Consider the following 27,564-nt stretch of genomic DNA (forward strand, 5'->3'; position numbering starts at 1 on the left):
ACGCGTCTGTTACGCGAGAACCGTGATGAGCACTTGCATACGTCATAGAATGATCCACCTCGACGTGTTTTTGGCTCGTCGATTTCCGTGATGCTGACGCACGAGATCTTCTCAGTTGAGTAAGGTTACTTCGGGACAGGCAGAAAGGGCTCAATCGCGCATTGAGCCCGCGAGCCTGTGCCGTCTTGCTCGCGTTGTTTGTTAACAGTGTCTTGGTTCTGACCGAGGGGCGTGGAAGCAATCGCCAGTCGCAGCGTGTGTGTAGACTGCAGCAGCCATAGAAAGAAGGCGCGATCAACCACATCGTCCGTCCTTCCAGCCGGTTCTCCATCGCTCTTCCCATTTCTTGCAGTCAAACGACTTCTTGCCCAGCTTGACGTTTACGGCGTTGTGTGCCTCACACATCCATTGTCCAAAGTCGGCCCTGCTGCTCACGCGTGGCTCGTTGCCATCCTTCATCCATGCTCTGAAATCGTCGGCGCATACCCAGCAAGGGTACATCTTGCCGAATAGTTGCATAAATGTCGTCGTCTCTTTTTGCTGCTCAGACGAAGCCTTTTCCGGGTAGCTTGCTGCCATTGTGTGAAGAAGAGTCCATGCTGAGCGTCCAAGCTGTTCTACGTCTGGTGGGCAGTCGGCAGGCATGTCGAGAGAGGCGGTTACTTGGGCCGGCGGCGTCGTCGTCGAGATGTTGGTGGGGTTCGCTGTGCCCTGTTTGGCCATGGCGAACCACGAGGACACCGAAGTGCATGACCGACACCTATAGTCTCAAATCAGTATATCAATCTATCCATGAATCCTGTCTCTTGACGTACGGCTTGCCATCGGGACCCAAGACTACCCCCTTCGGTAGCTGCTTGGGACTTCTGTCTCCTTCATCAACCTGAGCCTTCTGCTCGGGCGTCGCGTCTAGTGGTTGAGGTGGCATTCCGGTCGTCTTTGTCACTGCGCTGCCAAACTGCGAGAGGATCGGGTATGGAATCTGAGTGATAGGCATGTTATCGATCTTTCTATATTTCGCATTTGTCAGGTTTCCCGTCCGTCTCCGGGGCTCCTTCGTCCGTGCTCGGGTTCCATCGGGGTTCTTTGCAACCACCTCTCGGCCCTTCCCGCCTCTGCATTTCTACCAACCATCAACGACATATATTCGACATGTCATCCACGACACCAGACGTTCCTGTACTATTGCTCAAGACAAAGTCCATCCCGGCCGATGGATATCAGGAGATCTTTGCTGGCTGGAACAATTACCTACCGACATTCCTACCTGTCCTAGAACACCGCTTCAGGGAAGATGCCCTGACTTGGCTGAAGGATGTCACTTCAGGCGGCGGCTTTGGTTTCAATGAAACAGTCGAGGCCCCAGATCGATATGGCGGCATTATCTTCACATCGCAGCGTGCAGTCGAGGCCTTCACATCTATAGTGGAATCCCTTGATCCTCGCACTCGAAATGAACTCTTACCCGAAGCTTTTCCATTGTATGTCGTTGGTCCAGCTACTGCTAGAGGGTTACGATCATTAGGTCTGAAATGCCAAATCATCGGGGAAGAGACTGGCAATGGCGCGGCCCTCTCTGCATTCATGCTGGACCATTACAACCGCCTTCCCACAAGCCAGACGGTAAGACAGGATCGCAAGCTTCCTCTTTTGTTCCTGGTAGGAGAGGTTCGTCGGGATATCATTCCCAAGTCCCTGCAGTCCCCTGATCTCTCCCAAGAAGCCCGCATTGGTGTTCACGAGGTTGTCATCTATGAGACTTGCGAGATGGCTTCTTTTCATATCGACTTCGCTCGTGCTCTCGAAGAAAACATTGCATCTGAGGCCATGGAGCAGTGGGTAGTCGTGTTTTCGCCACAAGGATGCAAAGCAATGCTCAACTGCTTAGGCTGGCTTGATGAGACCGGCCGCTACAGGTCAGAAGTCCCAGAAGCGTCACCACTCACAACATTCATCGCAACCATCGGTCCTACAACACGCGACTATTTGGTCAGCGAGTTCGGATTCGAGCCACATGTCTCTGCTGAGAAGCCCAGTCCCGAGGGCATCTATGCTGCCATTGAGAATTACAGGAACACGAACTCCGAGACGCAACTGTAAGGCACCTGGGCACAAGACACGGTGACATGGACGCGGTAAAGATCGAAAAGGAACGGAACAAGGCTAAGGAACAGTCAAAGCAATGCGACTCTGACGTGATCTGGCATGTACATAGATGAAGTAGGGCAGAGCATGAAGCAAAAGCATTCAACGTGAATCATGATATATTTTTGTAGCCTTGGAGCAGCCTTGTCTTGGCGGACCTCGAGGACCTCGGCGTCGCAGCAGGGACAACGATCACGCTCGAGCTGTAACACAATTATCAGGCATCGCTCGCACCGCATGAACGCCCGGACTCCAGCATGATCTCTTGTGCACAGCACCAACAATGATGCGAACGGTTTGGTTAGAGCAACTCGTCAATCCACGACATGGCCGCTGCAGTGTCTCCTCAGACGAGGCCCCGCGAAGACCAAACACCCAAAAAGTCGCCCACCGAGCCTAATGTCCTGAATGTCGTGTTGGGAAACATCCAGATCAAGCCATGGTATCCGTCGTTTTATCCCGAAGATCTTGTCGGCAGGAAGGCTGAACGCCTCTACGTTTGCGAATGCTGCTTCCGCTACTCGAAAGAGCTCATGCCATACCTAGCTCACAGAGTAAGACCGCATTACCAGCACACGACATTCAGGCCAAGCTGACACAGTTCAGAGGGTCTGTCCGCTCAAAGACTCGCCGCTGCCAGGGACTCTGATTTACCAGACGGGCGACCAATCAATATATGAGATTGATGGTGAAGAGCACAAGGTACGCACGAACGATCACTTCTAAGGATTGCCTGATGGCTAACATGCCGCGCAGCTGTATTCGCAAAATCTCTCCTTGTTCGCCAAGCTCTTCCTCGACACGAAGTCCGTCTTCTACGATGTCACCACATTTCGATACTACCTCCTCGTGCTTACGGATCCGCAGACGGCAGAGAGACATGTCGTGGGCTTTTTTAGCAAGGAGAAAATGAGCTGGGACAACAACAACGTGGCTTGCATTCTAGTCTTTCCTCCGTGGCAGAAACGCGGTCTGGGTCAGTTGCTTATGGGCGTGAGCTACGAACTCAGTAGACGCGAAGGCAGACTCGGTGGTCCTGAGAAACGTGAGAAATCATCCATCACCGATTACTCGTGCGCCACACTGACGAAACACCAGCCCTATCGAGTCTCGGAAGAAAGGCCTATCTGGCATACTGGTCAGCCTCGATCTGTAGGACCATCTTGTCAGATCCTTCGAATCGATCATGGACCGTAGACCAGATCGTTCAGCAAACTTGGATTGCTCCCGAGGATGTGGTCATGACCCTGAGCGAAACGGCCATGATCGAGCCGAACAAATTGCCCGATGGATCAGTCGTGTTGGTCAGGGGCAAGATCGAAACCTGGGTGAGGGCACAGGAGATTGCGGCAACGACACCAGCCATCGATACGAAGGCCTTTACTCAGCATTTCCGTGATCAAAAACACGAGCACGAGGTCAAGAGACGAGACTAAGCATGCAGGTCTGAGAAGAAAAGGAAGACGCATTTCGCATCCAGTTCCACATTTGCAAAACACAGGTGATTCTTGTTTCAATTTCGAAACCACGGCCCCTCTGCGTGTATCAATCTGGTAGCTTCTTCACCGGTCTCCGAATGGGTGTGAGCTGCAGGCAAGTTAATATGCGCATGTCGACAGACCTCAGTAGACGCTGAGTGGAGCCACCCTCGCCGTCGGCGGTTACTTGCACGAGGAACTATTCATCCTCTATGCACGACATTGACCGTATGGATCTTTGAGTTTGACAGTTTCTAGAAGCAATCCAACTATTGCGTAGTATGTAGGAAAAAGCTCGTCGTTAGACAGGAACAGACACAAAAGTACGTCGATGGTCAAGACGCCGTCGTGGCGGGCATGTTCGGACGAGTGAACGGATCAACCAAGTGACACGCCACACGAAGACTATCCTTACACTTCTGCATGACAGGCTGTCAAGTATCGAAGCGGTCTGCAGATCTCCGTCCTATTGCTCTAGCCTGCATGAGGAGGATGCACCTTTGCGGGGGCTCTCACTGTGCTGTGAAAATTTGGAATGGTAACGAACTGCAGGCTGCTGCAGTGACGATGTGGTGCAACTGGGTGATAGATCCAATCAAGTGGCATTGCCTCGAAGACGTAATGTCTTTACAATCGCACAACGTGGCAGGATGAGCATGTCACTCGCAGCAACAGAACAAGTCGAGGTCAATGGTCGTATCGCAATTCTAGAACGCGCTGAATGCGACGCTCATTGGCAATCTCTCGAGGCATGTCTCATGATCGTAAGCTGTCTCTGTGAGCGGTGTATCAACTTACAGTGCATGCGCTGTCAAAGAGCCCATCATAGTCGTCACATTCTGCCGGTGCGGGACGACGAGTTGTTTCTTAGGCGTACCGTACCCCTTTCGCGAGTCGCGAATAACGGCTGAACTCTCTCCACTTTCTGGCACCGCGACGCTCCGCCCCGTTGCATGTCAAGTTCCCAAAACCACAGTTACGGTTCTCCACGTCGCGCTAATAAAGTTAGACCATATCGTGAATAGAGTGCCTTTTGTCAAGTAATAACGAGCGAGATGCAGCAGCGTTTGGTCGCACAAATTGCGGACATGAAGCTGCAATATACCGCAAATTCTCGGTGGACAGGTCACCTTAAATCAGGTTCTCAGTGAAGGGTCATGCCAGGCCCATGATACATCCAGGAAACAATTGTCGAACCTTGATATATCACGACACCCAAGCAAGAGCCGAACGGTGATGGGAGGATTCCTGGCGGCAGGGATCGAATCTGAAACCGGTTGTGTCGGTAGAACAGGAAGATCGCCATACAGCTCACCGCCGGTTTGGACGTCCGGTATCCGGGAAGGCGAACGGTCGATCTGACATGGGTGTAAAGACTGGTAAGAGTTGCTCTGCATGAATTGCTCCTGTTTAGGCAAGTTTATCTACCTCCCTGACGTGGCCAGTAGATTGATTAGTATTCAATCAAGGGCATCTCTATTTTCGACGAGTGATCAAGGTGGGATAGATCGAGTTGGAAACAGGAGTTTCGTGCTCCAAGGAGGCATACAACAAATACATTAATCTAACAGAATTTGAGAAGGACCAAGCTCAAGCAGATTCGAGTGAGCTAGGTTCTGGAAGCCCTCCCAGCGAGAGCAAAGCCGTTGGTGGAGATAGGCAAGGAGTCTGTCTGGTCGGGTATCTTGTACTGTCTGGTGCATCCAGCCACGCGCACCAGGGTCCGGCTATGCTTCGACTGCGAGTGTCGTCGAGCAGGGCAATAAGCTTTACCGCGGAGAAAGTAGTATATTCAGGGATCAGTCGACAATCAAACCAAGAGATACATGGCAACCCTGGCTGATTGAGCACGGCAGAGATTGTGCTCGGGTTGGTGAAATGAAGAGGCAACTGTACGAGATATGGAGGGTCGAATGAAGGTTTGAGTTGAATTCGGGGACACGAGTCACGGAGGTTGGGCTGGAGCTTTCTGACTCGCACAAAGCTCAAGGCGGGCGGGCAGGCGTCTGGGAGCTCTTCTTGTCTGCGCTTCTTGTAGCCACTAGAGCTGCAGGACGGTCGCTGATAATTCTCAGCGCAGCTTTGATGCGTTTAGTGCTTGTAAGTCGTTGGGCTTCTTTCTACGACGGAGGCTAGAGCCCTAGACAAAGACGCTAGAGACTGAGCGTACTTGGGAGTCGGGACCATAGTTCGTGTCTAGCATGCTCCTGGCCCTTGCCCAGTAGCGTGGATCCGCAAGAGAAAGGACGACTTTTGTCGACAAACGAGATCGCGGCGCGCACACCAGCGTTTGATGGACCCAGCGAATCGCACTCTATCTTGCAGGGGACGAGCAAATCGCAAAGATTCGACCTCGACGGCCATCCGTCATACTCTGCCAGGATCAAGTCATCATACTCGACTCGACAGCTCAAACTCGCGACTTGCAACTGTCCTGCACGCTGCTCTCGCCCACGCTGTTCCCCTGCCACTGCTGATACCGCCATCGCCGCCGCATCAAGATCTGACCAGATCTGATCTGATCTGATCTGGACTTTGAGCAGGTGCCATCTCACAGGTCACTGTACAAGGCCTCAGGTCGAACGTCCCCTCTGCTCATCTCCGACCGTCGCCGTCTCTGTTCGACCGAGTACCAAAGCTCAAGTGCTTCTGCTTCGCTCTTGCCCCTGCTGTTGCCACTGCCACTGCCACTGCCGCCCTGATCTGCCCTATCTGCCCACCTACCTGTCCTGCGGAGTCCTACGTGCACGCTTGCAACGTCTGAGCGCCACTGACACGGACAGCCGTCTACGAGTAGCAGCCGCCGGTCCATGGATCAACGACGTGCGCCCCTTGCCGGCCCCGACCAGCACTATCATCGTCCTTCGCTCCCTAACGACCAGTCTGTTCCTCCCTCGAATCAGCACATCTACCCTCCACCAAGACCACACAGTCTACCCAGTGTCGACTCCTTGCACCCTCCCCCACCACCGTCGCATCAATATCACGGCCCACAACCACCTTCCACGGTGATACATCCAGCGCCGCACCCTGAAGGCTCGGACAGGGCTGATCATCCAAACACGGCACCACCTGCTGTCCACGGCACTCCTCTCATCAAGTCTGACGTTCCCCCTGCGCCGCCCCAATACCCTCGTCCGCCCAGTAACCCTTTGCAATCCCATCCCCATCCTCAGTCACAGCAACAACATCATCCCGGGCAACCGCCCAACTCTCGACCACCCATGGACCATCCGCAAGTCGCTTATGCGCATCATCCACAACACCCGCAAGGCGAACATGTCAACTATGTAGTAGCACCAATGCTGGATCCGTATGGCCAGCCACCGCCAGGCTATTATCCACAGCACATACAATACATGAATCCGACCATGCAAATGACAAACCCAAACTCGCGCAAGAAGAGTATGCGCGCCAGTCAGGTAGGCCAACTCACGTCTTGACTCTTGTTGATGATTCTTATCTTTATACACAGGCCTGCGATAGATGTCGTGAGCGTAAATCCAAATGCGATGAAAATCGCCCTTGTGCAACGTGCAAAGACCAGAACCTGGAATGTATTTACAAAGACACACATCCCACCAAGGCCGACAAGAGTAACCAGGCTCTCTCTGACATGGTCACTGAAGTTCTCATGTCCATCAAAACCATCAGTGATCGACTCGGTGTTGTAGAGAACCACCTCGCCCTCGGCAATTCGACGCTGACTCGCGTCGATACGCCTAATGGATCCAGCCAGAATGGCTCAAGCACTGTGGCTGTAGCCCTCAACGACTCTGTGGAGCTGGCTGGAGTCCAACAGCAAAGCTGGGAACTCGGCGAACACACCACAGCAGCTCACAAGTTGTTGCTTCGTTGGCCATCCATCCAACCATTCGTACGAACCAGTAAATGCAATATCCAGGAAAATTATGTCATGAAAGGCGAAGACCGTGGCCTCTTACGTCTTTACGGAGCTGGCGAGCGCGACAGAGATGACAAAGCAGCCATCGGCGCCGCAAGTCCTGCAGGCAGTGCGAGTGGAGAAGATCTTATCGCTTCGACTCCTGAAAACGATAGCCGACGATCCGAGCCATTCACTCCTGGTTCTCCCGCCATGGCTATGGACATCGACACTATTGATAACTTGTTCATTTCATACAAGAAGAATATCCATCGACTGCATCCATTTGTTGACGTTGAGAGTTTTGGAAGATACCTCAAGGAGTTTCAACAAAAACACTGTGCAGAAGTCAAATATGCTCACTCGCCATTGTTTGTATCAAATGGCTCTGGTGAGCGGGAGGCTAAGCGAAGGAAGCGCAACGACAACTATGCCGTCGGCCTTCTGCCTGGAGACTATCCGAGCAGCTCCGCGTCGTTGCCGCCCAAGCGTGCGCCGGACAGGACAATCACCAATGCGATCGTATATTTAGTTCTTGCCTTAGGAAAAATATGCGAGGCTGGTGATCCACTTCCTGGTCCGGTCCAAGAACTCGGTCCGGTGGGTAAAGCTAACGCTCTTCAGGGCACGATGGCATCGCCTGTTGTGAAGCCAAGTGCATCTTCACCGCGACAGTACCTTAGCAACGTCGCAAACTCTTCTGCTGGAGTCACACGGGCTCAATCTTGTGATGGCACGGGCAATCAGATATCGGACAGGAGGCAGGCTCAGAACATCGAAAAGATAGCTGGCTTCGTCTACTATCGGGAAGCGGCCTCGATCCTTGGTGATTTTACAGACTCAAACGAGCTCGCAGCTGCCCAAGCGCGTCTCCTGGCCGGCCTCTACAAGGGCCAACTTGCTAGAGTTCAGGAGAGTTGGAGCTGGATAAATACGGCTGCACGGACATGCCTTTACCGTATGAAGATGTAAGTTTGAGTCCCTTGACATGTCAGAAAATTGCACTGACATGAGTCGCAGCGATGGCCTGGACAACTCGCTCGAGAAGATGAAGAAAAAGAAGCGAGCACTGACCAATCACGAGAATTTGACCATCCTTGCATTCTGGTCAGCATTACAGCTTGAGAGGTATGTGGTTGAAAAAAGTATGGTTGTTTCAAGCTAACCTGTCGACAGTGACATCCTCGCTGAGTGGGATTATCCACGCAGCGGTCTCCATCTACTCGAAAAAACAGTTATATATCCTGAGCAGTACATACCGCAATCACCAAACTGGTCCCAGGACGAACGAGAAAAGTACATCGTGACACTGTACTACTCGGCCCAACTCTATCTACGCACGAAGCTGAATCAGATCCACACGGGCTTGTATGGAGGACAATGTATGATTTCCGGTATTACATCGTGATGAGCCATCGCTAACGACGCCTAGTATCTGCAGAAGATCCGCGTAAACTTGCGGATCTCCTTTGGCAGCAAGAGGAGGACTTACAAGGCTGGCAAACACTCATGCCAACTTACTGTTGGTCTGACGATGATCCACCCGCTTCCGACATTGTGGTTGCACGTCTAAGAGGAAAGTATTACGGCGCTCGTTACGTCTGCACCCGACCATATTTGGACTTCGCTCTACACGTCATGCCCGGGCTCGGAGAAGGCAAAACCATTGAAGAGCTGACGAGAGATGCGAACGGTAAACAACGAGAGACCGAGCTTGCGCTATTCACAGCCATTAACATGTACCACGGCGAAGAAGACATCAAGTCCAAATGCCGCATTTGTATCGATGCCGCCCTGCGCAGCACGGTAGCATTCGACGGTGTAGAGAATTTTGACCACCGCTTGATAGTCACAAACATCATGGGCACTGCTCATGCGTAAGTCCGCTCAAGTCGTGAATTCGTCGTAGATCACAGCTGATTATCTCCAGACAATTCGGCAACATGCTGGTTCTTGCAGCAGTTTACAATTGCAAAATTGACTGGTTGGAACAGCTGGTTTCTAAGGACAAGCTGCAAAGTTTGCTCCATCGCACCATCGCTTTCATCCGACGTCTTCAACATGCTTCCAGTGTGGCAGTCAGCGACATCCTGATCCTCGAAGCAATCGACCGCACCCTGTTCCCTGACGGCACTGACATCTACAAGAACGAAGGCCTGACTGGCGACTCGCTCGGATCAGGAGACTCTTTCAACTCCATCGATCAAATTGTCTGAAGTCATTGAGTTATCAATACCGCTCTTGTTTTTGAAGCGCATGTCTCGTAGTGAGGACTCGTCACACTCGAGATCCTTCACCCAGCTTATTGCTTGCTTGTTGCATAAACGTATCATGGCTTTGTATATCTCCTTACTTTTATTGGCATCCTCGGCTTGCAGGAGAGGGATTCCTATCTTTCGGTGATTTTTTCTCAATGTTTTCTTTTTCTAGCATCTCGGGACATACCCCTTACGCCTCTGCTTTAGCCGAACAGCGTGGAGGGCATGTTTTTCTTGCTTTCTTTTCTTCATCATGTTGTTGTTTCGTCATTTCCCGGGATTCGGAGAGAAAAAAGCGAGAGAGTAATGCTGCATACCACTTGTTCTGCCCTTACGAAACTGGCGGACAAGTTGACGACTTGGGGAGTTTTGCTCATTTGAAGGCGTTCTTCGCTTTGAGCGTGATTTCTTGTTTTGGCTTCATCTCGTCTTTCGCTAATGATCAATAACGAATCATAATCTATACATCTGCCCATTTTCATCGGCCCATTTTCATCGAGGCTTCGAACACTCTTTAATTTGGTCATGCTGTGTGGTCAGTCTTTCTCTCTAAAGTTGTTCGATCGAATGGTGATAACACTTCTTCATGCCGTACCCAACAGAACCAGTGCACAATGTTCGTCTGCGTGCGCATTATTCCCGGTCGAATCGTGCTAGCTATAAACATTACTTCCTCGTCTTCACAGAAGCACGTTCAACCCTTCTTCATGATCACCCTCATCTACTCCAAGCTCGTCGCAGATGTCACGATGTGATGTCTGGCAAATTACTGGTCGCTCTTGCTCGCAGTCCCCAAATGGGTTTGCATTTCCAGATATCCATCGATCCCTCGATTTCCCAAATTGTCCCGACGATTTCTTCTTCTCGAGTTTCGGAGGGAGCGACCCTCGCTATTTTTCTCATCGTGCTGAGAGTGGTAGGCCTCAATCGGCCTTGCATTCATCCTGCGTGATACTCGTTTGCTCTTGTTTCTATTCATGTCGCCCCTGCACTTCAGGTCACCACTAGCCAAGGGGAGATACGGCCATCTAACTCGTCCTGCCGACAGGTGATCATATACCCTCAGAAGTTGTCTCAAACGATACAAAACCAGCAACAAAACTCAACCCAGTCACTCACCACCAATACAAGTAAAGTAACAATCATATTTTCCCCCTTCACTTACCAGTCACAGACCAGTAGAAAGCAATGGGGCGAGAGAGAAGTAGTTAGGAATTGCGGAAGAGGAAGGTAGGGATGAGAGAAAGAAGGAGAATTGCGAGGAGATGGAGGTATTTATAGGAGAGCTGGGAGGTGCCTGCTTACATAAGTATTGAGTCCAGTGATCTAGGCTGCCAGTTCACATGATGTGGGTATTTGACTCAATCTCACTCGTGGTGAGTGGGGGTGGCCGGGAGCGAAGACAGCATGATGGGGAAGTTGCATTGGGAAACACTACTCACTTGATGTTTGGTCAGGCAGTCTGCATGTAGAGGATGATAGCTGACGCTCTGGAAAGTCGTGAGACTCTTCTTCTCCATCAGCTGCCCATACACGCGATTCTTTCGATATCGACAACCCTGTACTCCCAGTCGACTCCCAACACGACCGACACAGTCCTGTTCTCTACGAACCATGCGAATCGATGTATTGCTCCCTCACTTTCCAGATCAGCGTCAAGGGACATGTTGCATCTTGAGGAAAAAAGCGCACTGGATATCGAACTATAAAAAAGACCATTACCGCACCGAATCAGAGATAAGAAAAAAGCAAATCCGTCCCGACATCTACACCGAGATCCTCGTCTTGGAACCTTCCAAAGTCCACACGCCAATCATTAATCTAATCATTGAACGCTGGTTGAGTGAGCACAAATCTAAGAGCCGTTGATCCCCTTGCGCTTTTCAACAGCAAGTGGCGACCCGTGAACAGAGTCATTACGTGCCTGCCCACCAGCACCATTAGGCATCTGCGCCATCCAAGCCGGCGGCAGCATACCAGTCTGATCCTGAATTGTCGAGAACAGCGGAGGCAAACTCTGCATGATATTCCTAATCGGAGCAAAAGAGTCTGCAGCACTGCCATCCTGGGCTCCAGTAGTCCAGACGTTGATTTTTGGCTGAAGTCCTCTGATGGCTTCGGCATTGGCCTTTGCGAGTTGGACGGGAATGTTGCTTTGGAGCATCATCCAGTCGCGTACGCCGGCTGGGCCGCCGAGGACGGAGGAGAGTTTTTCGTAGGCGGTGGCGAGCTGGATTATTCCGGCTGCTTCGCGTTCGTGGCGGACGTAGAGGGCTTCTGCTTCGGCTGTTTTGATCTTCAAGTCACCGAGCGCGTCTTGTTGTGCGCGGTAAAGGGAAGCGTCGGCGTTTTTGCTGTCTTGCATGAACTTTGCGTCAACGTTCCTGCTGTCTTGCAAGAACTTTGCTTCCGTCTCGCGTTGCTTCCTGTGGAAATGACCGTCGGCTTGCTTCTGGATAGTGTACAATTCGAGATCGGCGGTCTTGGACTGTTGGAAAGCGTTGGCTTCGGCGGCTTGACGAGCCTTGTACAGCTGCGCATCGGCATCCTGTGCTGCGGACTCCTTTGCGACTTTGGCCTTTGTGACGTGAGTGGCTCTCATACGCTCAAGCTCCATCAAAGCTTTGCTCTCTTGAACGCCTTTCTGGAGATCAGCGTCTCTGAGTTCAGCAGCGCGCTCGGCTTGGATGCGCTCAATGTTCAGCTGTCTCTCGATCTCGATCTCTTGAGACTTGAACTTCGAGTCTGCCTTTGCCTTTTCGATCTTACGCTCAGTCTCCTGGACGGCTGTGTAGGCGTTGATCTTGGCAATCTCTTGCTTTGTCGTTCCTACGTTTCTAGCTTCTCCGACATCACCCTGCATACCTGTTCTCGTGTGTCAGCGGTTGTAATGTGGAATAATGAGGGTACGGAAAACTTACGAGCTGCTGCTACATCCGTCTTGGCCTGGTTCATTGCACCTTCATGAGCCTTCTTTGACTGGAACTCAAAGTAGTGCGATCCAGGCATATCGCGAAGTTCTTTGATACTGGCGTTGTAGATGTGAAGACCGAACTGGGTAAGTTCTGACTGAACGTGCTCGACGACTCTTCTTCTGTAGATGCCGCGTTGCTGGAAAAGCTCGCCCATGGTGATCTCAGAGACGATCGAACGTGTTTCACCTTCGACAATACCCATGATGATGGCTTGGATATGCTCGCGGTTAGGGACCAGGGTGTCGGAACTGCCGTCAGTCATCAAACCAGCGTACTTCATAAGGGATTCTTCATCATCCTTTGGACCGATCGTGAAGACTGCTGGTAAGCAGACTTGAAGCTTCTCCGATGTCATGGCCTGCAAGTCGGTCGTGAAATGGAAAGGAGTGACCGAGATTTTGGTGACTTTTTGGAAAGGCCAGACCATGGCCTTCTTGGTGAGCTTCAGTCCTTTGACACCTGCGCCAGTGATGACGAGGTAGGAATTAGGCTCCGCAGCATGATATCCCCAAACCATCTTGATGTATAGGTAAAATAAAATTTGATCTGAACGGAGAGTTGAGTGTGAGACGGAGAAAGGTGAAGAGAAAGACTGGAAGTGATTCTTTATATACTTGGGTGGAAATCTCAATACTGCGCATATGACTGGTCATTTGCACGGCGAAGCTATCTGAGACCTCGAACAGGCTGACATGCCTTCGGATGAGCCACGACATACGGCCCTAACAACATGCCGTATCTGCCTGGTTGGAGCTGGGGAAAGTCAGGCGGTGACAAAGATGCTCTTTGATTCTCAGGAAACCACATGTCAGCGCAGACAATTACTAGTCGAGCGGCCCGTCGGCATGCTAGCCCGAACCGTTACGGGTTTGAAGTTCAAGCAAGTGGTGCAAGTCTCTTGGCTTGAGCAGAATAGAGGTGGAGTTGGGAAATCCCTCCACAGTCATTGGCTGCCAAGCCACACGGCTGTGGGCAGGCTCGGTGAAGCCGAACTTCCAGAAGCGCGTTGGAAGGATTCGAGAAGTTGCCTGGAAAGTAAAATCAGGCACCTGACTGTGCTCATCGTGAATCCGTCGAGGCTCAGGAGCTTGTACGACTTATGATCCTCCAGGCACATACACAGCCGTGAAGCGCAGTGAGTCAGCCTGCTCCTCGGTCGATCGGACCTCAAAAGAAGTCCAACAACGCGCGCATAGCTCCTCCTTGCAGAAAGCTCCGACATGATGGACAACCCTCCCCCTTACGAGAAAGGGTACTCGGGTAGACCGAACAGAGACGAAAACGAGGACACGAAGACGACGGATCGACCATACAACTTGGACGATCAAGCGACAGCGTCCCGTTCTATGTTAGTGTCTGCCACAGCGGACAAAGTCCATACAGCGCTAGAACATAGAGCGTGGTACGGTATCTCTAGAGCGACATTGGTGGTCATACCTTCAGGGCATGAATGCGGTAGGAGCAAATCCTCAGTGACAGCGAGTGTTATGACTGACATTTAGCAGACTTGTCCGGGCCATACAAGATCGCCGATTTTGATGAGAAACCTATAGTGATCGAGCTGACTGGGGAGCTCAATAGCGTGTATTTCTGGTCGCAGTCTCAAGCAGTTGACGAGCTGCGCAGACAGGTTGCCTCAAGGGTTGGCGGTGGAAGAGGTAGCATGCTACAAGTCAAGGCAGATGAGGTTCACGTCCGGTATGAGACGCCCTTCGGATTGTATGATACGAAGAAGGTTATGGCGATCGTGGTAGAGATGGGTTGACATGGTCGTTTCAAGATTTGGCGTCGTTTGCCTTGACATCTCCGTTTGAATCGAAGCCCAGATTGTACAGTTGTCGAATGAGCTCGTCAATCTTAATGACCTTTTGATACTGCTCAGGAAGCAGAACGTCACCCTTCTCTTTCTTGTCCTGTAGATCGCGAGCCTGGCGTAGCTTCTTGGCCAGTTTCTTAGCCTCCTTTGTCTTTTCAACCTCCGGGTCGACAAGTTCCTCCTTTACGGCTTCAGCAGGAGCAGCAGACACGTTTGATTTGGTTACAGTAGACGTATCCTCCTTTGTGGGAGCAGAGGCTGCGGCCTTCTTCCTGGCTTCTCTGCGTTTTGCATTCTTGTTGGCAGCGGCAGAGGGAAGGTCTTTTGTCGCGGGTGTTGTGTCGGCGCCTGGAACACCACCTTTGCCACGATTCTTATACGCTTCGGCAGTGCGATTCTTGTATAGCTCGACATCCTCCGGAGGGCGGTAGCCAGGACGTACGCGGATTTCTTTTCTCAAAGACCCATCGGGACGTACGGAGGCGGGAATGTGTCGCTCGCCAGAGGCTGAGGTTGTGATGCCCGCGCGGGAAACTTTGGTGGCTTCGGTAGGCATCTCGCTGCCAGTCGATTAGACAGCCTTTTGACCAGGCGTACTCAGTGAATCGAATTGACGGGAGGGCAGCAAACAGACATGCCAAGCAAAGTGCTGACCATGTCAATTGGCTGACCGCGTCCAACGGGCCCGTGCGCACAATTGGATGTTCGGCGACGGCTTCCCTCATCGCCATCAAAGTAGCAGATCCAGCACACGAACGTTCAGTCTCGCCCATCCACTCTTCACAATGGCCTCCTCCGTAAGTTCGTTGTCTACGCGCTTCTTGCGCTCCCTCACTGACTCCGTTTCCAGGCTCTCCAGGGTGTTTACAAGTCCGTCTTACTCCACCACCTCGCCCTTCCTCGATCACATTCTGACTCTGCTCAACAGCACCATCTTCCGCAAGAACTACGTCTTCCTCAGCGTCGTCTTTGTCAGCGCCTTCGGCTTGGAGATGTACGCCCGCTTCTCAATCAATTCCTCGCTCTACTGTACATGGTCTGACCCTTTCGCAGCGCCTTCGACAACGCCTCCAACAGCGTCTGGAACTCCGTCAACAAGGGTGTACGTCTACGTCCACATTCACATCCCCGAGTCATCGCCAGAATCCGTCTACTGACACAACCTCTAGCGCCAATGGAAGGACCTCAAGCAAAAGTACATGGAGAACGACGACGAGTAGACGTTATGGTCCACGCAACTTCCCGACCGATAATAGACTCCTTCTGCCCTTTCATGTATCATATCTGAAAAAATCCTCAAGCGCTCTTCCAATTCCAACTTCAGACAACTTCCGGCCCTTCTTTGATGAAGATGATGATACCAGCGTGACGAAGGCCATGCAAACTGTATCACGCTTGCAGAGTTGTTCATTTGCATCGGTCCATTTCCGCCAGGCAATCATAGAATATCTGAACGCTCATGTGCGTTCTGTTGGTCGGCCGAAGCGATGGACCGGCACATATTTTTCCAGACACTCTACCTTACCGAATCGCTCTCAAAACGCAGCCATGTTATTCCACGTCCGGCGAACTGTCGGCAGATATGAGTTATGCAAGTATGTGAGTAAATCATGCATGTCTGCTAGATCTATCAATATGAAGACACGAATCCGCTATCTCCGGATGATGTTGATTCTTCGAGGCTTGTGCTACAACGTGTGGAGCCGTGTTATTACGATTGTCATGGTAAGTCGACTTAGGCTTCTCGCGTCGTGCCAGAATCTAGATTATAATTACCAGCACTTTACGTTCTCGAAGTGCATATCGTGCGATACGTGTTGCCGGCCGCTAATGATGTCACTTTGACTAGAAGAGCCCTACCAACCTTCGATCCTGGGCCACCGCAAGATCGCTCAGCACATGTCCACACAAGCAACTTGATCACTATTAAGAAGTCAGCATATCGATATGCCTTCGTGGGACAACACACCCAGCGGCACGATGACCGCCGCAGCGCTGTCATTACCGGGCGCCCAACCGCCATCTAAATGCTTCACCATAGAAAATTATTACCCCAAGCCCACACTTCCATCGCAAAAATGGGTTCTAATAAAGGTCAAGGCCGCCGGTCTGAATCGAGCTGAGCTTCGTGGAAGAAATGGCGATCAGCCAGCACCACCTGAGTTCGGAATGTTTGTTGATGAGTTCCATCCCGATCCACCAAAAGTCCTTGGTAGGCCACGCCCAGCTTCATTCTTGACGACCTTAACTAACAGCAGTACAGGCGAGGAGTTTGTTGGGATCGTCGAGGAGGCAGGCTCCGAGACCAAATTTGGAAAAGGTGACATGTGCACTGGCTTCATCTATGGAGGCGGCAAGGCATTTGATGGAGCCTACGCCGAATATGTCATCTGCCCAGCTCAGCGTTGTTTTAGGCTACCTGAGACTTCTCTGTCATGGGACGTGCTGGGCGCAATTACAATGTCCATGTGGACAGCATACGGATCCCTGTTTGAGGCAGCTCAGCTCGCTAAGGGCGCGACTGCCCTCATCCATGGAGCAACAAGCAGCGTCGGCGTATGGGCTGTTCTGCTAGCCAGAGATCATGGATGTACCGTCATTGCCACTACCCGTAAAAAGGACAAGGTCGCAAAGCTCAAATCGATCGGAGCAGATCATGTTGTTCTCGAGGATGAGCTCAAGGAGCAGCTGAAGAGATTGGCCCCAAAAGGTGTGGACTGCCTACTGGAGCTGGCGGGACCCGACACCATCCAGACGCTAGCTCTGCCCAACCTGGCAAAGTACGGGTCTGTAGTGGTTACTGGAGTTCTTACCAAGCAATGGTCTATGAAAGACTTCACACCCGCACTCATCCCACCTACTCGGAAAATGACTTTCTACAGCCTGGAACCCGGACAGGAAGATATCGAAGGCGTGGAGAGTGTGATTGCAGATGTGATCAGCAGAGTAGAATCTGGGACATTCAGGTCTGAAATGTTTCTTGACAAGACATTTCCATTGGAGAGAATAGGTGAGGCACATGGGTACATGGAGGAGAATAAGGCAATTGGGAAAGTTGTTGTGACTGTACCTTGAGCATCACTCGACACAGAGAGTCTATAACAGAAGGGTGTGATTGGTCTTCGCAAGATGAGACATCTCTGAACGTGAGACCATGTGTTTGGGGTGTGCTCAGATAATGAGTCTAAGACATGTGTTTGATGACAATTGAAATCAACAATGCTCCTCGTCTATCTCAAGAAATCTACATTGACAGCAATCAGCGTGATGTTTGAACATCGAAGTGCCTCTTAGAGCACAGCGAAGAGGGAGCTTGAGTGAGCTGCCCGGATTCGGAAAGGGTCGGAAAGTTCTTCCGAGGCCGGCCGGCTGACTAAGTGAAAGGCGGTCTCAGGCTGCTGCTTCAGCTTGGACTTCGCCAACAAGACATCCTCCCCTTTGTATTCCATCAACCACACGACACAATCATCAGCCGCGACTCACCACGGCTCACCACGGCCATCACATCAGTCGTCTCGATTATCTACGCCAAATCGCATTACATCGCCCAAGCGCGCCCGTCGATAAGTGCAAGGAACGCGCCATCGTCGCTCAGTGAGTCAGCCGCGCAAGATCTTCACACGAGCAAGTGGAAGTGTTTGAGGAGTTGGTCTGAGAGGAGGGACAAGTCTGCGACTGTGCATGTTGCATACCCACATACAAAATCTTTGCCCTGAGGTCTTCACATCACCAATACACTCTTTCTCCCCTTTTACTCAGAGATCCTGTACCCCAGCTCTATTGCAATAGTGTTTAGTGTCTTGAAGACCTCCTAAACCTTCAGAAAAAGAACAAAGTCAAGAAGAAACATCCTACCATAGTCGGTATTCGCACGAGGCAAAATCTCAATAAGACCTATTGTCCTTCTTTGACAATCTGAGCCTGGAATCCATCTGGTTTCTCACCTTTCGGCTGTACTACTGCCTTCCTCTAGCTTTAAAACGTCCTTTGTGGTATCCCTAACCATGTCTTCTTCCGTTTTCTTCAGATTCAAGAACCAGAAGGATGTGCAGAGAGTGACCTTTGATGGCACTGGCATCTCCGTTTTTGAGCTCAAGCGAGACATAATCAACATGAGCAGACTCGGCGATGGCACTGACTTCGACTTCAACATCTACAACCTCGACACCAATGAAGGTAGGCGACAGTTGAGCCTGTGATACATATCATGAAACTAACCTCACTCAGAATACAACGATGACACTTCCATTATTTCCCGCGGAACCACCGTTCTTGCAAGACGTCTTCCTGCTTCTAAGCCCGGCGCCGGCAGAGCCGCACGCTATGTTTCCGGCAAGATGCCCGTCATGGCGAAGAACCAACATCGCATCGAATCCTCGAGACCCGCCGCCGCGACCAGAACGCCCATGGGCAACGGTGCTCCTCAAGAGATGAACATGAATATGACAGAAGAAGAGAAAATCGCGGCCATGTTTCAAGCTGGAGGCGCCCAATGGGAGCAGCAACAGCAAGAGATGGCTAACCAGAAGGCCGTCCATCGCCCTGGTGGCTTTCAAAAGATAGCAAACGTTCCCGACAAGCCTCTCCCCCCAGGCTACACTTGCCACCGTTGTGGTGAGAAGGGCCACTGGATTCAAGCATGTCCTACCAACAATGACCCCAACTTCGACGGTCGCCCCAAGTTCAGACGTACCACTGGTATCCCACGTTCCTTCCTCAAGGTCGTCGAAAAACCTACTGCGCTCTCGAGCGACGGTACCATCGACGTTTCTCAATTGCCCGCTGGTGTCATGTACACGGCTACTGGAGAATGGGTCGTTGCAAGACCAGATGAGGCTGCGTGGGAACAGTTCCAAGCTAAGGCCAAAGCAGCCGCCGACAAGGCCGATGCTGCCGACACAAACAGTCAGGAGCTGAGCGAGAGAGGTTTGGAATGTCCTATTGACAAACGCATGTTCGTTGATCCAATGAAAACTCCTTGCTGCGGGAAGACATATTGCCGTGATTGTATCGAGAACGCTCTTCTTGAAAATGACTTTGTCTGCCCTGGTTGTTCCTCAGACAACACATTAGTTGACAATCTCGTCCCTGATGAGGAAGCTGTAAACAAGATCAAGGTCTACGAAGAGGACAGAGCCAAGACGAAGCTGGAGAAGGAAAAGGAGAAGTCCGCTACCCCACCACCGACTGAGCAGCAGTCTACCAACGAAGCTGCTGCAATCGACAGAAAGTCAAACTCGCCAAAGCCAGCATCAGTAGACGGAGAAAAGTCCGCTGCCTCGACTCCACAAATTGCCGCGGCCGCCGAGTCAAAGAAGCGACCCGCCGAAGACGAGTTGGAGAATGCTAGAATCCCTACAGGTCCTGCAGCTATGCGCAAGCAGAACAACGCATCTCAACCACCAGCACAGGGAGGCGCCTTCGATCAGAACAACTTCATTCAATCTATGAACGCACTCGCCAGCCAACAGGGAGGCATGCCAGGAATGGGTGGCTTCAACCCAGCCATGGGCATGGGCTTCCCCGGTGGTATGATGGGCATGCCGGGAATGCCGATGAACATGATGGGCATGCCTAACCAGCTGATGATGAACGGAGGGTGGGGCGGCATGAACTTCATGAATGGCATGAATGGTATGAACGGCATGAACGGCATGGGCTTCCAACAACAGCAGCAACAGCAGCAACGGGGAGGAAACATGTACGGAGGCGGCTACATCAACAACAACCAAATGATGGGCCAAAACGGAGGATACGCACAAGGCCAAGGCCAAGGTCAAGGTCAAGGCCAGCAGTGGCAAGGCAACCAGAACTGGAACAACGCAAACAACAACAACAACAACAACAACAACCAGCAACAAGGAGCCGAGGGCGATGATGGCGCCTACATCCGCCGTCCCGTCAACCCGCATCGTCAGCAAGCACGCAACCGCAGACAGCGATCAGTCGACTACCGTGAGATGTGAGCCGATAGCCTGGGGGCACACATGTCGGCAACCTCTCCTTTGTTATCGCATTTTTCCTTTGGACGCCAGAAACATTCAGCTGGTTCCTTTCTATTTTATCATCAAGCGTTGGCGTTGGTTGGCAGTGCACAGAACAGAGGCCATGTTTTTGCCTTGATCATATTGGGAGGAAGGAAAGTTTGGGAGAGTTGGAGGAAAGCCGCAGGCACATTATCAATCCGATATGGGCAGTTGTCCACTGTAAATACCCAACAACAAATTATGAAGACATGTCACAGAACCCTTTCTGTGCCAATGGCCTTGTGACCAAGCAGAAGCCATGACCCTGCAAAAAGCATGTGAAACCACCGTTTGATGTCATTGTTACGGTCTCGAGATGGCGTGACAGGAGGCTTTGGAAGGCCAATCTCGACTGGCGGTCGGGTTGATACGAGAACGTTCTATCCACCCAACATCGAACATGATGAGCTTTAAGAAGTGAGCGCGTGTAGTGAAATGTAATTGGTGACACGGCAGGTGAACGATGAATAGCCGTTAGAGAAGACTATCGGTCCATGGGTTGAGTTTGTGAGTGATAGCGACAGAGATCGTCACGTGAAGCGGGGCTTGGTCCTTCCTCGAAGGGTCCGACGTCGATTCATAAATCCTGTACAGGCCCTGCGCATCTTGCCTCGATCCAACCACAACCAAACCACTCCGTCCACTTTCCACGCACTCGCAACCCTTCGCAAAGACTCTACGTCTCGCCAACTCGTCTCCGACAACCCTTCCAAACCGTACAGCCCCGGCACGCAACCGTGGCATACCCTTTCAATGGCGAATTATTCCAATCAACCCCGTAATAGTAGTAGTAATTACTACCAGGCGACCAAGGAAGTCGCCGCCCGTTCGAACATCCAGGCCAGCGCCTACACCGTTGATGCCGTCGACATGGCCCTGAAGGGCTTCCACTACTCTACCTGCGGGGCAGGCGGTACGTACTTGCATACCCTTCGTCTCTTATTGGTAGAACGGAGGACGGTGGCTAACGTGTGTTGGCACAACAGGAGCGGGGTGGTGGGTTTGAGGTGAGCACGGGAATACCGTCACCGCCGCCGTCTCCGCGCGCGACGCCAGCCAACAGGGCTTCGTCGTCGTCGCCGCAGCGTCCGGGCCTCAAGGCTCGCTCGCGCAGTGGAGGCGCCGCGTATACCATCACGGAAGAATGTGAGAGACTCTTCTGCGAGACACTGGACACCGTTTTTCTTGGTGAGGGAAACACCGTCGCTCAGGACTCGCTTGTGATGGGTGCGCGTTACAACAACAAGACAAGCAACGACAGAAGCGCCCCGCTGCCTTCTCCTTCGCCCTCGGCCGACAGCGCTATCGACATGGCTGTTCCAACCACTGCTGTGCGCGAGTGGGTCGAGATCTGGGAGTATGCTGCTGGACTGCGCTTCCGTGGCTTTGTCTCGGACAAGAATGGGATTAGCACCCTGTTCGTCTTTTTCGATAAGTCGGTCATCGGACCTGATCTTAAGAACGGGTATGTCTAACGCTCCTGTCTTTTTATGCTACAGTTCACTAACCATCGCCGACAGCCTCATGTGCCTTCTCGAGCTGGCCGGTAACGACGACCTTGGTTGCTCCAACCTTGTCGTCTGCCTCGATCGCTCTGCCGACCAAGAAGACCTCAAAGACTTGACCCGTGACCTCGGCTGGGTCGGCTTCGAGCTTACTACCCTCGACCGCTGGTCTAAGGGCGTTGCTTGCACAAGTGACAAGTGGATCTTCCTTGACATGGAAGTCTAAACTATCCTATCCTCCTGAATTGATGCAAACGTGCATCGAAGAATCATGCTTCCCTTTGCGTTTCGTGACCTTTTCAGTCACTGGAGGCGCCCGTTTATTGGTCTGAAGATGCTTTCCTTTTGACGTCGTCTTGCAAGTTTGATCTGCTTTGCTTTGATTTGCTTTGCACGGCACTTCCGTCTCCTATCCTGTTTCCTTGCTTTTAATCCCTCTTGGTACTTGCTACTTCCAGTATCCCAGTTTGTATCATAGGAAACCGTATCTTTTTCCTCCTCACCACTCTGAACTCTTGTGCATGAAAACATGTGAGCGGAGCGTAATCCCCCATATGTGTAGTTTAAGATACTGTCAATCTTGATACATTGTATCCTTATCGTTTTCACTTCGAGAAGAACTCGGGACATGAAAATTGCTATGCTAGTCTCTCGAGACATGAAGTATAGTAAGTCAAGAGGAGGGATCCACAACACCGGTCCGATTATCCGATGTTAGGGTACAGTCATCGAAGCACTCACGACATATGTGGCAGTCGAGTCTGACCACGAGAATTCCACAATGTCCATGGCTCTTGAGTGTTGGCTGTTAAGGAATACGCTTGACAATGTCTTAGCGGCTTCTGATATCATATCTTCGAGGTATGTGCATTTGGATATTGCGAAGCAGTATTGATGATTGATGTATGGTAAAGACAGTTGTCTTCTGAGTCTGATTTACGGCTTATTGTGGGAGCTTATCTAGTAGGTGAGGCGATAGTCTGGTTGCACTTGAGACTCTTTCCTGTGCTTGTGATACCTTTCCTGCTGACGTGCATCATTGAGTCCTTGCCAATCACTATGACTTGCTTCGGGGTTGTAAGATCAGATCATTAAAGGCCAGTTGGTTCGTGATGGATTGTTCAGTCACTGTACCTTCGACATGGGACTCCAAGGATCTCTTGCATGGCGACCGAGAGATTGGAAAGCCCACTGACTGATGGCACCATCTGGCCACTCTGACCACAATCCCTCCACAATCCGTCCATGGCCTCTTGAGTAGCAGGAAAGACCTCCGCTTGCACTTTCGCATTCTGCATGCTGTCTGTCCGCCTCTTCTGCAACTTCTTCACCGCCAAAATGCCAATCATCGTCATCGTCGTTCATGTATTCTTCTGCCCATCTCGACAGCGGGATGGACTCGTGAAGATCCAGGACTCGGCAGTACTCGGGGTCGTTGTCGACGCGGTCTGGTATGATCTCTCGCTGTCGAGCTGACCAATGGCGAACATCTCGATTGTTGAGGTCAATATCAACGTAATACTGCCAGCAATCTCTGCAGCAGTTGATCTTGAGTGTGATGTGACGGAGGTTACTGAGTGTTTTGGTGATAGTGTCTGTTCGTGAGAGCATGGAAAACTAGGACTCGGTCGAAGCCGCGACTTGGGTATAGGTTGTGACGAAAGTCATAGTGATCGTTGCAGTCTAGAGGGAAGCGGTTGATTCTATAGAATGCCGAAGTTGCTTCGAGACGAATTTGCCGACAGGTGTGTAGTAGAACAGGTTTGGATAAGTTCTTGCGCATCTGTGGAGGTCCATTGCTGTAGCAAAGGCTCTGCTCCATGTCCACAAGTAGAGCGGCCTCGTAGATATGCAGACGAATCTCCTTAGGCAAATCAAACAAACGGAACTGCCACTCAGAATCAGCGTTGCGCAGGATGGCGATGTAAGACTTTCTGTTGCAAAGCTTTGGGAACGGAAGACTGCGCTGCTGAAGGCTCGCGGCGAATTCAGCTCTGCTCCAATTAGTGTAAGGACTCATGTTGTCGTCTTAGAGGAGCTGATGTATGTTCCTACACGCAAGCTGGAGCCATTGGACTCCACTCAGTTCGTGGTCTTTGTCGGTGAGATCTACCCAGCCATCCTCATAGCCAGCGTAGGCGCAAGGTGAGATGGATGTTCTGCTCCTGAACTCCCTGACACGAGCCTTGATATAGCCTCTGAACGCCTTGAATCTCTGTTCTTTCGGGTGCATGGGCCGGATACCCCACGCGCGCATGTTCCCAGCACCGACATGGTTGACAAAGAACCTGAGGTAGCTCTCACTGACCCACTTGTGCCTCTCGGAACCACAATTCCAGCGATGGGAATCATCACGTTCGATTTGGAACCGATTGGACTTGTAGAACACTTCCGAGCCCTCTTGACGAATAAGGCGACATGTCTGCAACAAGGCTGGCTTGATTGAGTGGCGACCATCATACATGAGCGGTCTACCACGGTGCTTCATGTCGTGGGTGAGAGCAAACTCGTAGATCATGGTGCGAACCTCGGGAGGCAGGTCAAGGAAGTTTAAGGTGATGACCTCGTCAGCATCGAGCAAGGCCTGGACGAGGTTGGGTTTGGTACGAGAGCGAGGTAAAGGGATGTCTCGCATTTGGAGACGAGCCTTGAGCTCATCATTCTTCAAGGCGAGATAAGGAACGTGGAGGCCTGCACGAACCATTCTGTAAAGTCGCTTGTACATAGAAATGGGACAGGAACTGCGAAAGGTTGCGTAGCGACAAGGACGGAAGAAGCGACTTGCTTTGCACTCGTCGACGAGGGTGCTGTTGAAATACCTCAACGAGCAATCGCGTGCGTAGTTATTAAAGCCGAAGTTTTGTAGCCACAGCCCACAAGGGTCCTCCCACTTGAGAAATAGCAAGTTACTGCGATTGTAAGGATGTTTAGCGAGTTGCTTGCCCTCCATCTGTACAAGGACTTGGAGGATGATGGTCAGTCAATGAAGAAGTGGTTGGAACGAGTAATTCTTACATTCTCGGGTAAGACTCTCTGACAGTAGTAGTGCAAAGGAGGAGCTGTTGTCGTGCAGCCAGGAGGTGAGCGATGGAAGTATGCAAGAGTCGTGTTCACGTAATGAGCAGTGTACCAGCTGGAAGCGTGACTATGAGGACGTGACGACGCTTATTAGTGCTTTGCGATGATTATATAGCTGACCGTAGCTCAGGCGTGGGGATCCAAAAGGACCTGGGGCCACAGATACGGGGTAGCGGTTTCGTGGCTCGGCAGCGCTGACTTCGTTGTTCGTGGCAACGATGCGGTTGCTATTCGTGATTTCTAGTTGTTGGACTACATCCAAAGCCTCCTACTCATAGAAGATCTTGCCCTCCATGACACTCACTGACTTTCCAGAGAGTATGATGGTCTGTATCTCACCCCCCTTGACCTCGACTTCCACACCGATCTCGCTTGGTCTTCCAATCTCGACAGCCTGCAAGATGTCGAACTTGACCTTGCCATCCTGGATGCCCTCCTTGAGGACCAAGTACGCCGTGAGGGCGCAGCATGCACTGCCAGTTGCCGGGTCCTCGAAGCTACCCTCGATCATTCTCGTTCTCAATCTTCTGACGCCATCGCCTTGATCAGGCATCTGGACGAAGAACTTGCCGAAGCACGGTCCGACGTCCCAGTCCTCATCGAGGGAGAAGTTGATCTCTGTACCGGGCAAGACGACGGCAGCCAACTCCTCCAAACTCTTGAGCTCGACGAGGGCAAAGTTCATGCCCTTGACGGGGCTCACGACATCGGTCTTCAACTCGGCAGATTGGTAGAACGGCTTGAGACCAGATTGCCACTCCAGCATACGAGCAGAAGACAAATCGGTGGAAGAATGGACATGCGTGTTGTGAGGAATAGAAGCCTTAGCCACACCATCCACAAAGTCAAGCTCGATGATACCAGCCTTGACCTTGAATCTGCCCTTGGTCTTCCCAGTCTGTCCCAAGATATGGCAAGCAGTTCCAATAGTTGGATGTCCAGCAAAAGGAAGCTCAGTCTTTACTGTAAAAATATCGAGCGGCCACTCGGGCACCTCGCTACCTTCATTCGAGCACGGATGAAGGAAGGTTGTCTCCGATAAGTTGAACTCGACGGCAATGGTTTGCTTTTGCTCCTGAGTGAGGGTGACGCCCTTGGGGACTTGACAGACAGCTAATGGATTGCCAGCGAACTTCCTGGTCGTGAAGACGTCCAGAGTAGTGAAATTTAAGCTTGCCATCTTGAACTGCGACACTGAATTGGGTGGGCGATAGTCAAGAGAAGCTTTGTTGTCTTGTCTAGGCTAACGAGTGAACGGGTAAATCGAGGAGACTGCAAAGGTCGGTGACTCGAAGGATGAATGCAGAGGTCGAAGCAAAGCCGATACTTGACGACTGGGAAATGACAAGATGATTGTACTTCTCGAGTAATACTTATATTTGATCACTGTCGAGCGTGTTGATCACCGGTATGAGTCGATGCTGAAGTTGCCGCCGGTACCGGTTGTAGTAGGGCGTCGGTAGGACTAACGTTTGTCCGCCGGATGATAGAGCACCGCCCGGGTGCCTCTGGCGACAGCTTCTACACCAATGTCATTTCTCGCGTATATCAACTGCACAGTAGATGAATCGCGCGACAATTCGTTACCAGACTTTTGGTCTACTTTTGCGGCTTGATGCAGCTAGCGCAATAACACCAACTGGGCAACAGACAACTGCCGTCTGTCACTCTCCCTGACTCTCGAGGATACCGGTAATCGTGATTCAACGTCTGGAGATCTACTTGTTCAAGAATGAATTGCCGTGGAGGAAAGACCACGCAAGGAATTGGCAAATGCGACAAAGCTAAAAATGGACTTGTCACCATGACCCCTGACCGAGTCATTGCCATGAGATTGCCCGACACACGAAACGATAGTCGACTAGACTGCATGAACACATCAAGGGGAAAGTAAAAAAAGTCACGAAGAAGGGTCTGGAAGCAGGCACAGTTTTTATACCATGATTGCAGAAAAACAAAATGTGGGACTCTTTTCCCACCCAATTCATCAATCCATGTATCAGAACAACAGTAAAAAGTGGCATCGCCGACCACTAAGACAAGAAAAGCAGAGACGCCCAGGGTTTTAACTCCATCTCTCCAGATGCCAGAAACACTTTTGGGTCCCCTTTTCCGAAAATGCTAGCCTCCCCAATTTTCCGGTCCCTCCTTTTCAAGTCGCGGGAACGCCGTGATGAGAACATGAGTAGTATAACAAAAAGAGAAAGAAAACAGTGATGCGTAGTGATCAACAATGGTCGATGACATGTGTGCCTTGTGCAAGATGTAGGCATTGACGCAAGAATTTGTACAATTGCAGGAGGGGTATAATTGGAAACAAAAGAAGCATGGGTCGCAGATACTGGCGGTTGAGGTCGTGATGGTCGTTACTGAATGATGTGGTTTTGTATGTGTAGAGCA

General features: G+C 51.4%; 13 protein-coding genes across 13 annotated transcripts; 7 read left to right on the top strand and 6 right to left on the bottom strand.

Annotated features, from left to right (window-relative positions):
* Window positions 1-294: 294 nt before the first annotated feature.
* Window positions 295-928, bottom strand: AUEXF2481DRAFT_25611 (uncharacterized protein; the record flags this gene model as incomplete). The annotated part of the gene is made up of 2 exons (XM_013492581.1): window positions 295-760; window positions 816-928. 2 exons carry the CDS (start codon window positions 926-928, stop codon window positions 295-297), a joined length of 579 nt encoding a protein of 192 aa, XP_013348035.1.
* Window positions 929-1,152: 224 nt separating this feature from the next.
* AUEXF2481DRAFT_25612 (uncharacterized protein) lies at window positions 1,153-2,100 on the top strand (the record flags this gene model as incomplete). Its single annotated transcript, XM_013492582.1, has 1 exon — window positions 1,153-2,100. One exon carries the CDS (start codon window positions 1,153-1,155, stop codon window positions 2,098-2,100), a length of 948 nt encoding a protein of 315 aa, XP_013348036.1.
* Window positions 2,101-2,286: 186 nt separating this feature from the next.
* AUEXF2481DRAFT_194858 (uncharacterized protein) lies at window positions 2,287-3,927 on the top strand. Its single transcript, XM_013492997.1, has 4 exons — window positions 2,287-2,699; window positions 2,752-2,847; window positions 2,902-3,190; window positions 3,244-3,927. The coding sequence occupies exons 1-4, from the start codon at window positions 2,472-2,474 to the stop codon at window positions 3,579-3,581; spliced, it is 951 nt and encodes a 316-aa protein (XP_013348451.1). The 5' UTR covers window positions 2,287-2,471; the 3' UTR covers window positions 3,582-3,927.
* Window positions 3,928-6,433: 2,506 nt separating this feature from the next.
* AUEXF2481DRAFT_25614 (uncharacterized protein) lies at window positions 6,434-9,722 on the top strand (the record flags this gene model as incomplete). Its single annotated transcript, XM_013492583.1, has 6 exons — window positions 6,434-7,045; window positions 7,099-8,474; window positions 8,527-8,634; window positions 8,683-8,888; window positions 8,939-9,383; window positions 9,437-9,722. The coding sequence occupies 6 exons, from the start codon at window positions 6,434-6,436 to the stop codon at window positions 9,720-9,722; spliced, it is 3,033 nt and encodes a 1,010-aa protein (XP_013348037.1).
* Window positions 9,723-10,592: 870 nt separating this feature from the next.
* On the bottom strand, window positions 10,593-11,484 carry AUEXF2481DRAFT_194057 (uncharacterized protein). The gene is made up of 3 exons (XM_013492998.1): window positions 11,207-11,484; window positions 10,930-11,061; window positions 10,593-10,750 (listed from the first exon to the last, which is right to left on the bottom strand). The coding sequence occupies exons 1-2, from the start codon at window positions 11,378-11,380 to the stop codon at window positions 10,933-10,935; spliced, it is 303 nt and encodes a 100-aa protein (XP_013348452.1). The 5' UTR covers window positions 11,381-11,484; the 3' UTR covers window positions 10,593-10,750; window positions 10,930-10,932.
* Window positions 11,485-11,619: 135 nt separating this feature from the next.
* Window positions 11,620-13,256, bottom strand: AUEXF2481DRAFT_61943 (uncharacterized protein; the record flags this gene model as incomplete). Its single annotated transcript, XM_013492833.1, has 3 exons — window positions 11,620-12,038; window positions 12,204-12,629; window positions 12,686-13,256. The coding sequence occupies 3 exons, from the start codon at window positions 13,254-13,256 to the stop codon at window positions 11,620-11,622; spliced, it is 1,416 nt and encodes a 471-aa protein (XP_013348287.1).
* An 863-nt stretch (window positions 13,257-14,119) lies between these two features.
* On the bottom strand, window positions 14,120-15,175 carry AUEXF2481DRAFT_35662 (uncharacterized protein). Its single transcript, XM_013492715.1, has one exon. The coding sequence runs from the start codon at window positions 15,109-15,111 to the stop codon at window positions 14,515-14,517; it is 597 nt and encodes a 198-aa protein (XP_013348169.1). The 5' UTR covers window positions 15,112-15,175; the 3' UTR covers window positions 14,120-14,514.
* Window positions 15,176-15,299: 124 nt separating this feature from the next.
* On the top strand, window positions 15,300-16,076 carry AUEXF2481DRAFT_35664 (uncharacterized protein). The gene is made up of 5 exons (XM_013492716.1): window positions 15,300-15,352; window positions 15,406-15,425; window positions 15,484-15,549; window positions 15,609-15,657; window positions 15,725-16,076. Exons 1-5 carry the CDS (start codon window positions 15,341-15,343, stop codon window positions 15,773-15,775), a joined length of 198 nt encoding a protein of 65 aa, XP_013348170.1. The 5' UTR covers window positions 15,300-15,340; the 3' UTR covers window positions 15,776-16,076.
* A 227-nt stretch (window positions 16,077-16,303) lies between these two features.
* AUEXF2481DRAFT_35665 (uncharacterized protein) lies at window positions 16,304-17,809 on the top strand. The gene is made up of 2 exons (XM_013492717.1): window positions 16,304-16,767; window positions 16,819-17,809. Exons 1-2 carry the CDS (start codon window positions 16,503-16,505, stop codon window positions 17,628-17,630), a joined length of 1,077 nt encoding a protein of 358 aa, XP_013348171.1. The 5' UTR covers window positions 16,304-16,502; the 3' UTR covers window positions 17,631-17,809.
* Window positions 17,810-18,559: 750 nt separating this feature from the next.
* AUEXF2481DRAFT_25618 (uncharacterized protein) lies at window positions 18,560-20,521 on the top strand (the record flags this gene model as incomplete). The annotated part of the gene is made up of 2 exons (XM_013492584.1): window positions 18,560-18,731; window positions 18,783-20,521. The coding sequence occupies 2 exons, from the start codon at window positions 18,560-18,562 to the stop codon at window positions 20,519-20,521; spliced, it is 1,911 nt and encodes a 636-aa protein (XP_013348038.1).
* Window positions 20,522-21,334: 813 nt separating this feature from the next.
* AUEXF2481DRAFT_25619 (uncharacterized protein) lies at window positions 21,335-22,312 on the top strand (the record flags this gene model as incomplete). The annotated part of the gene is made up of 4 exons (XM_013492585.1): window positions 21,335-21,494; window positions 21,531-21,588; window positions 21,645-22,046; window positions 22,102-22,312. 4 exons carry the CDS (start codon window positions 21,335-21,337, stop codon window positions 22,310-22,312), a joined length of 831 nt encoding a protein of 276 aa, XP_013348039.1.
* A 1,594-nt stretch (window positions 22,313-23,906) lies between these two features.
* AUEXF2481DRAFT_194137 (uncharacterized protein) lies at window positions 23,907-25,263 on the bottom strand. Its single transcript, XM_013492999.1, has 2 exons — window positions 25,102-25,263; window positions 23,907-25,047 (listed from the first exon to the last, which is right to left on the bottom strand). The coding sequence occupies exon 2, from the start codon at window positions 25,034-25,036 to the stop codon at window positions 24,116-24,118; it is 921 nt and encodes a 306-aa protein (XP_013348453.1). The 5' UTR covers window positions 25,037-25,047; window positions 25,102-25,263; the 3' UTR covers window positions 23,907-24,115.
* On the bottom strand, window positions 24,969-26,553 carry AUEXF2481DRAFT_194458 (uncharacterized protein). The gene is made up of 3 exons (XM_013493000.1): window positions 25,473-26,553; window positions 25,102-25,391; window positions 24,969-24,995 (listed from the first exon to the last, which is right to left on the bottom strand). Exons 1-2 carry the CDS (start codon window positions 26,342-26,344, stop codon window positions 25,232-25,234), a joined length of 1,032 nt encoding a protein of 343 aa, XP_013348454.1. The 5' UTR covers window positions 26,345-26,553; the 3' UTR covers window positions 24,969-24,995; window positions 25,102-25,231.
* Between the last annotated feature and the right edge of the window lie 1,011 nt (window positions 26,554-27,564).

The sequence above is a fragment of the Aureobasidium subglaciale genome (assembly GCF_000721755.1).
Source record: "Aureobasidium subglaciale EXF-2481 unplaced genomic scaffold scaffold_1, whole genome shotgun sequence".
Lineage (NCBI taxonomy): Eukaryota > Fungi > Ascomycota > Dothideomycetes > Dothideales > Saccotheciaceae > Aureobasidium > Aureobasidium subglaciale.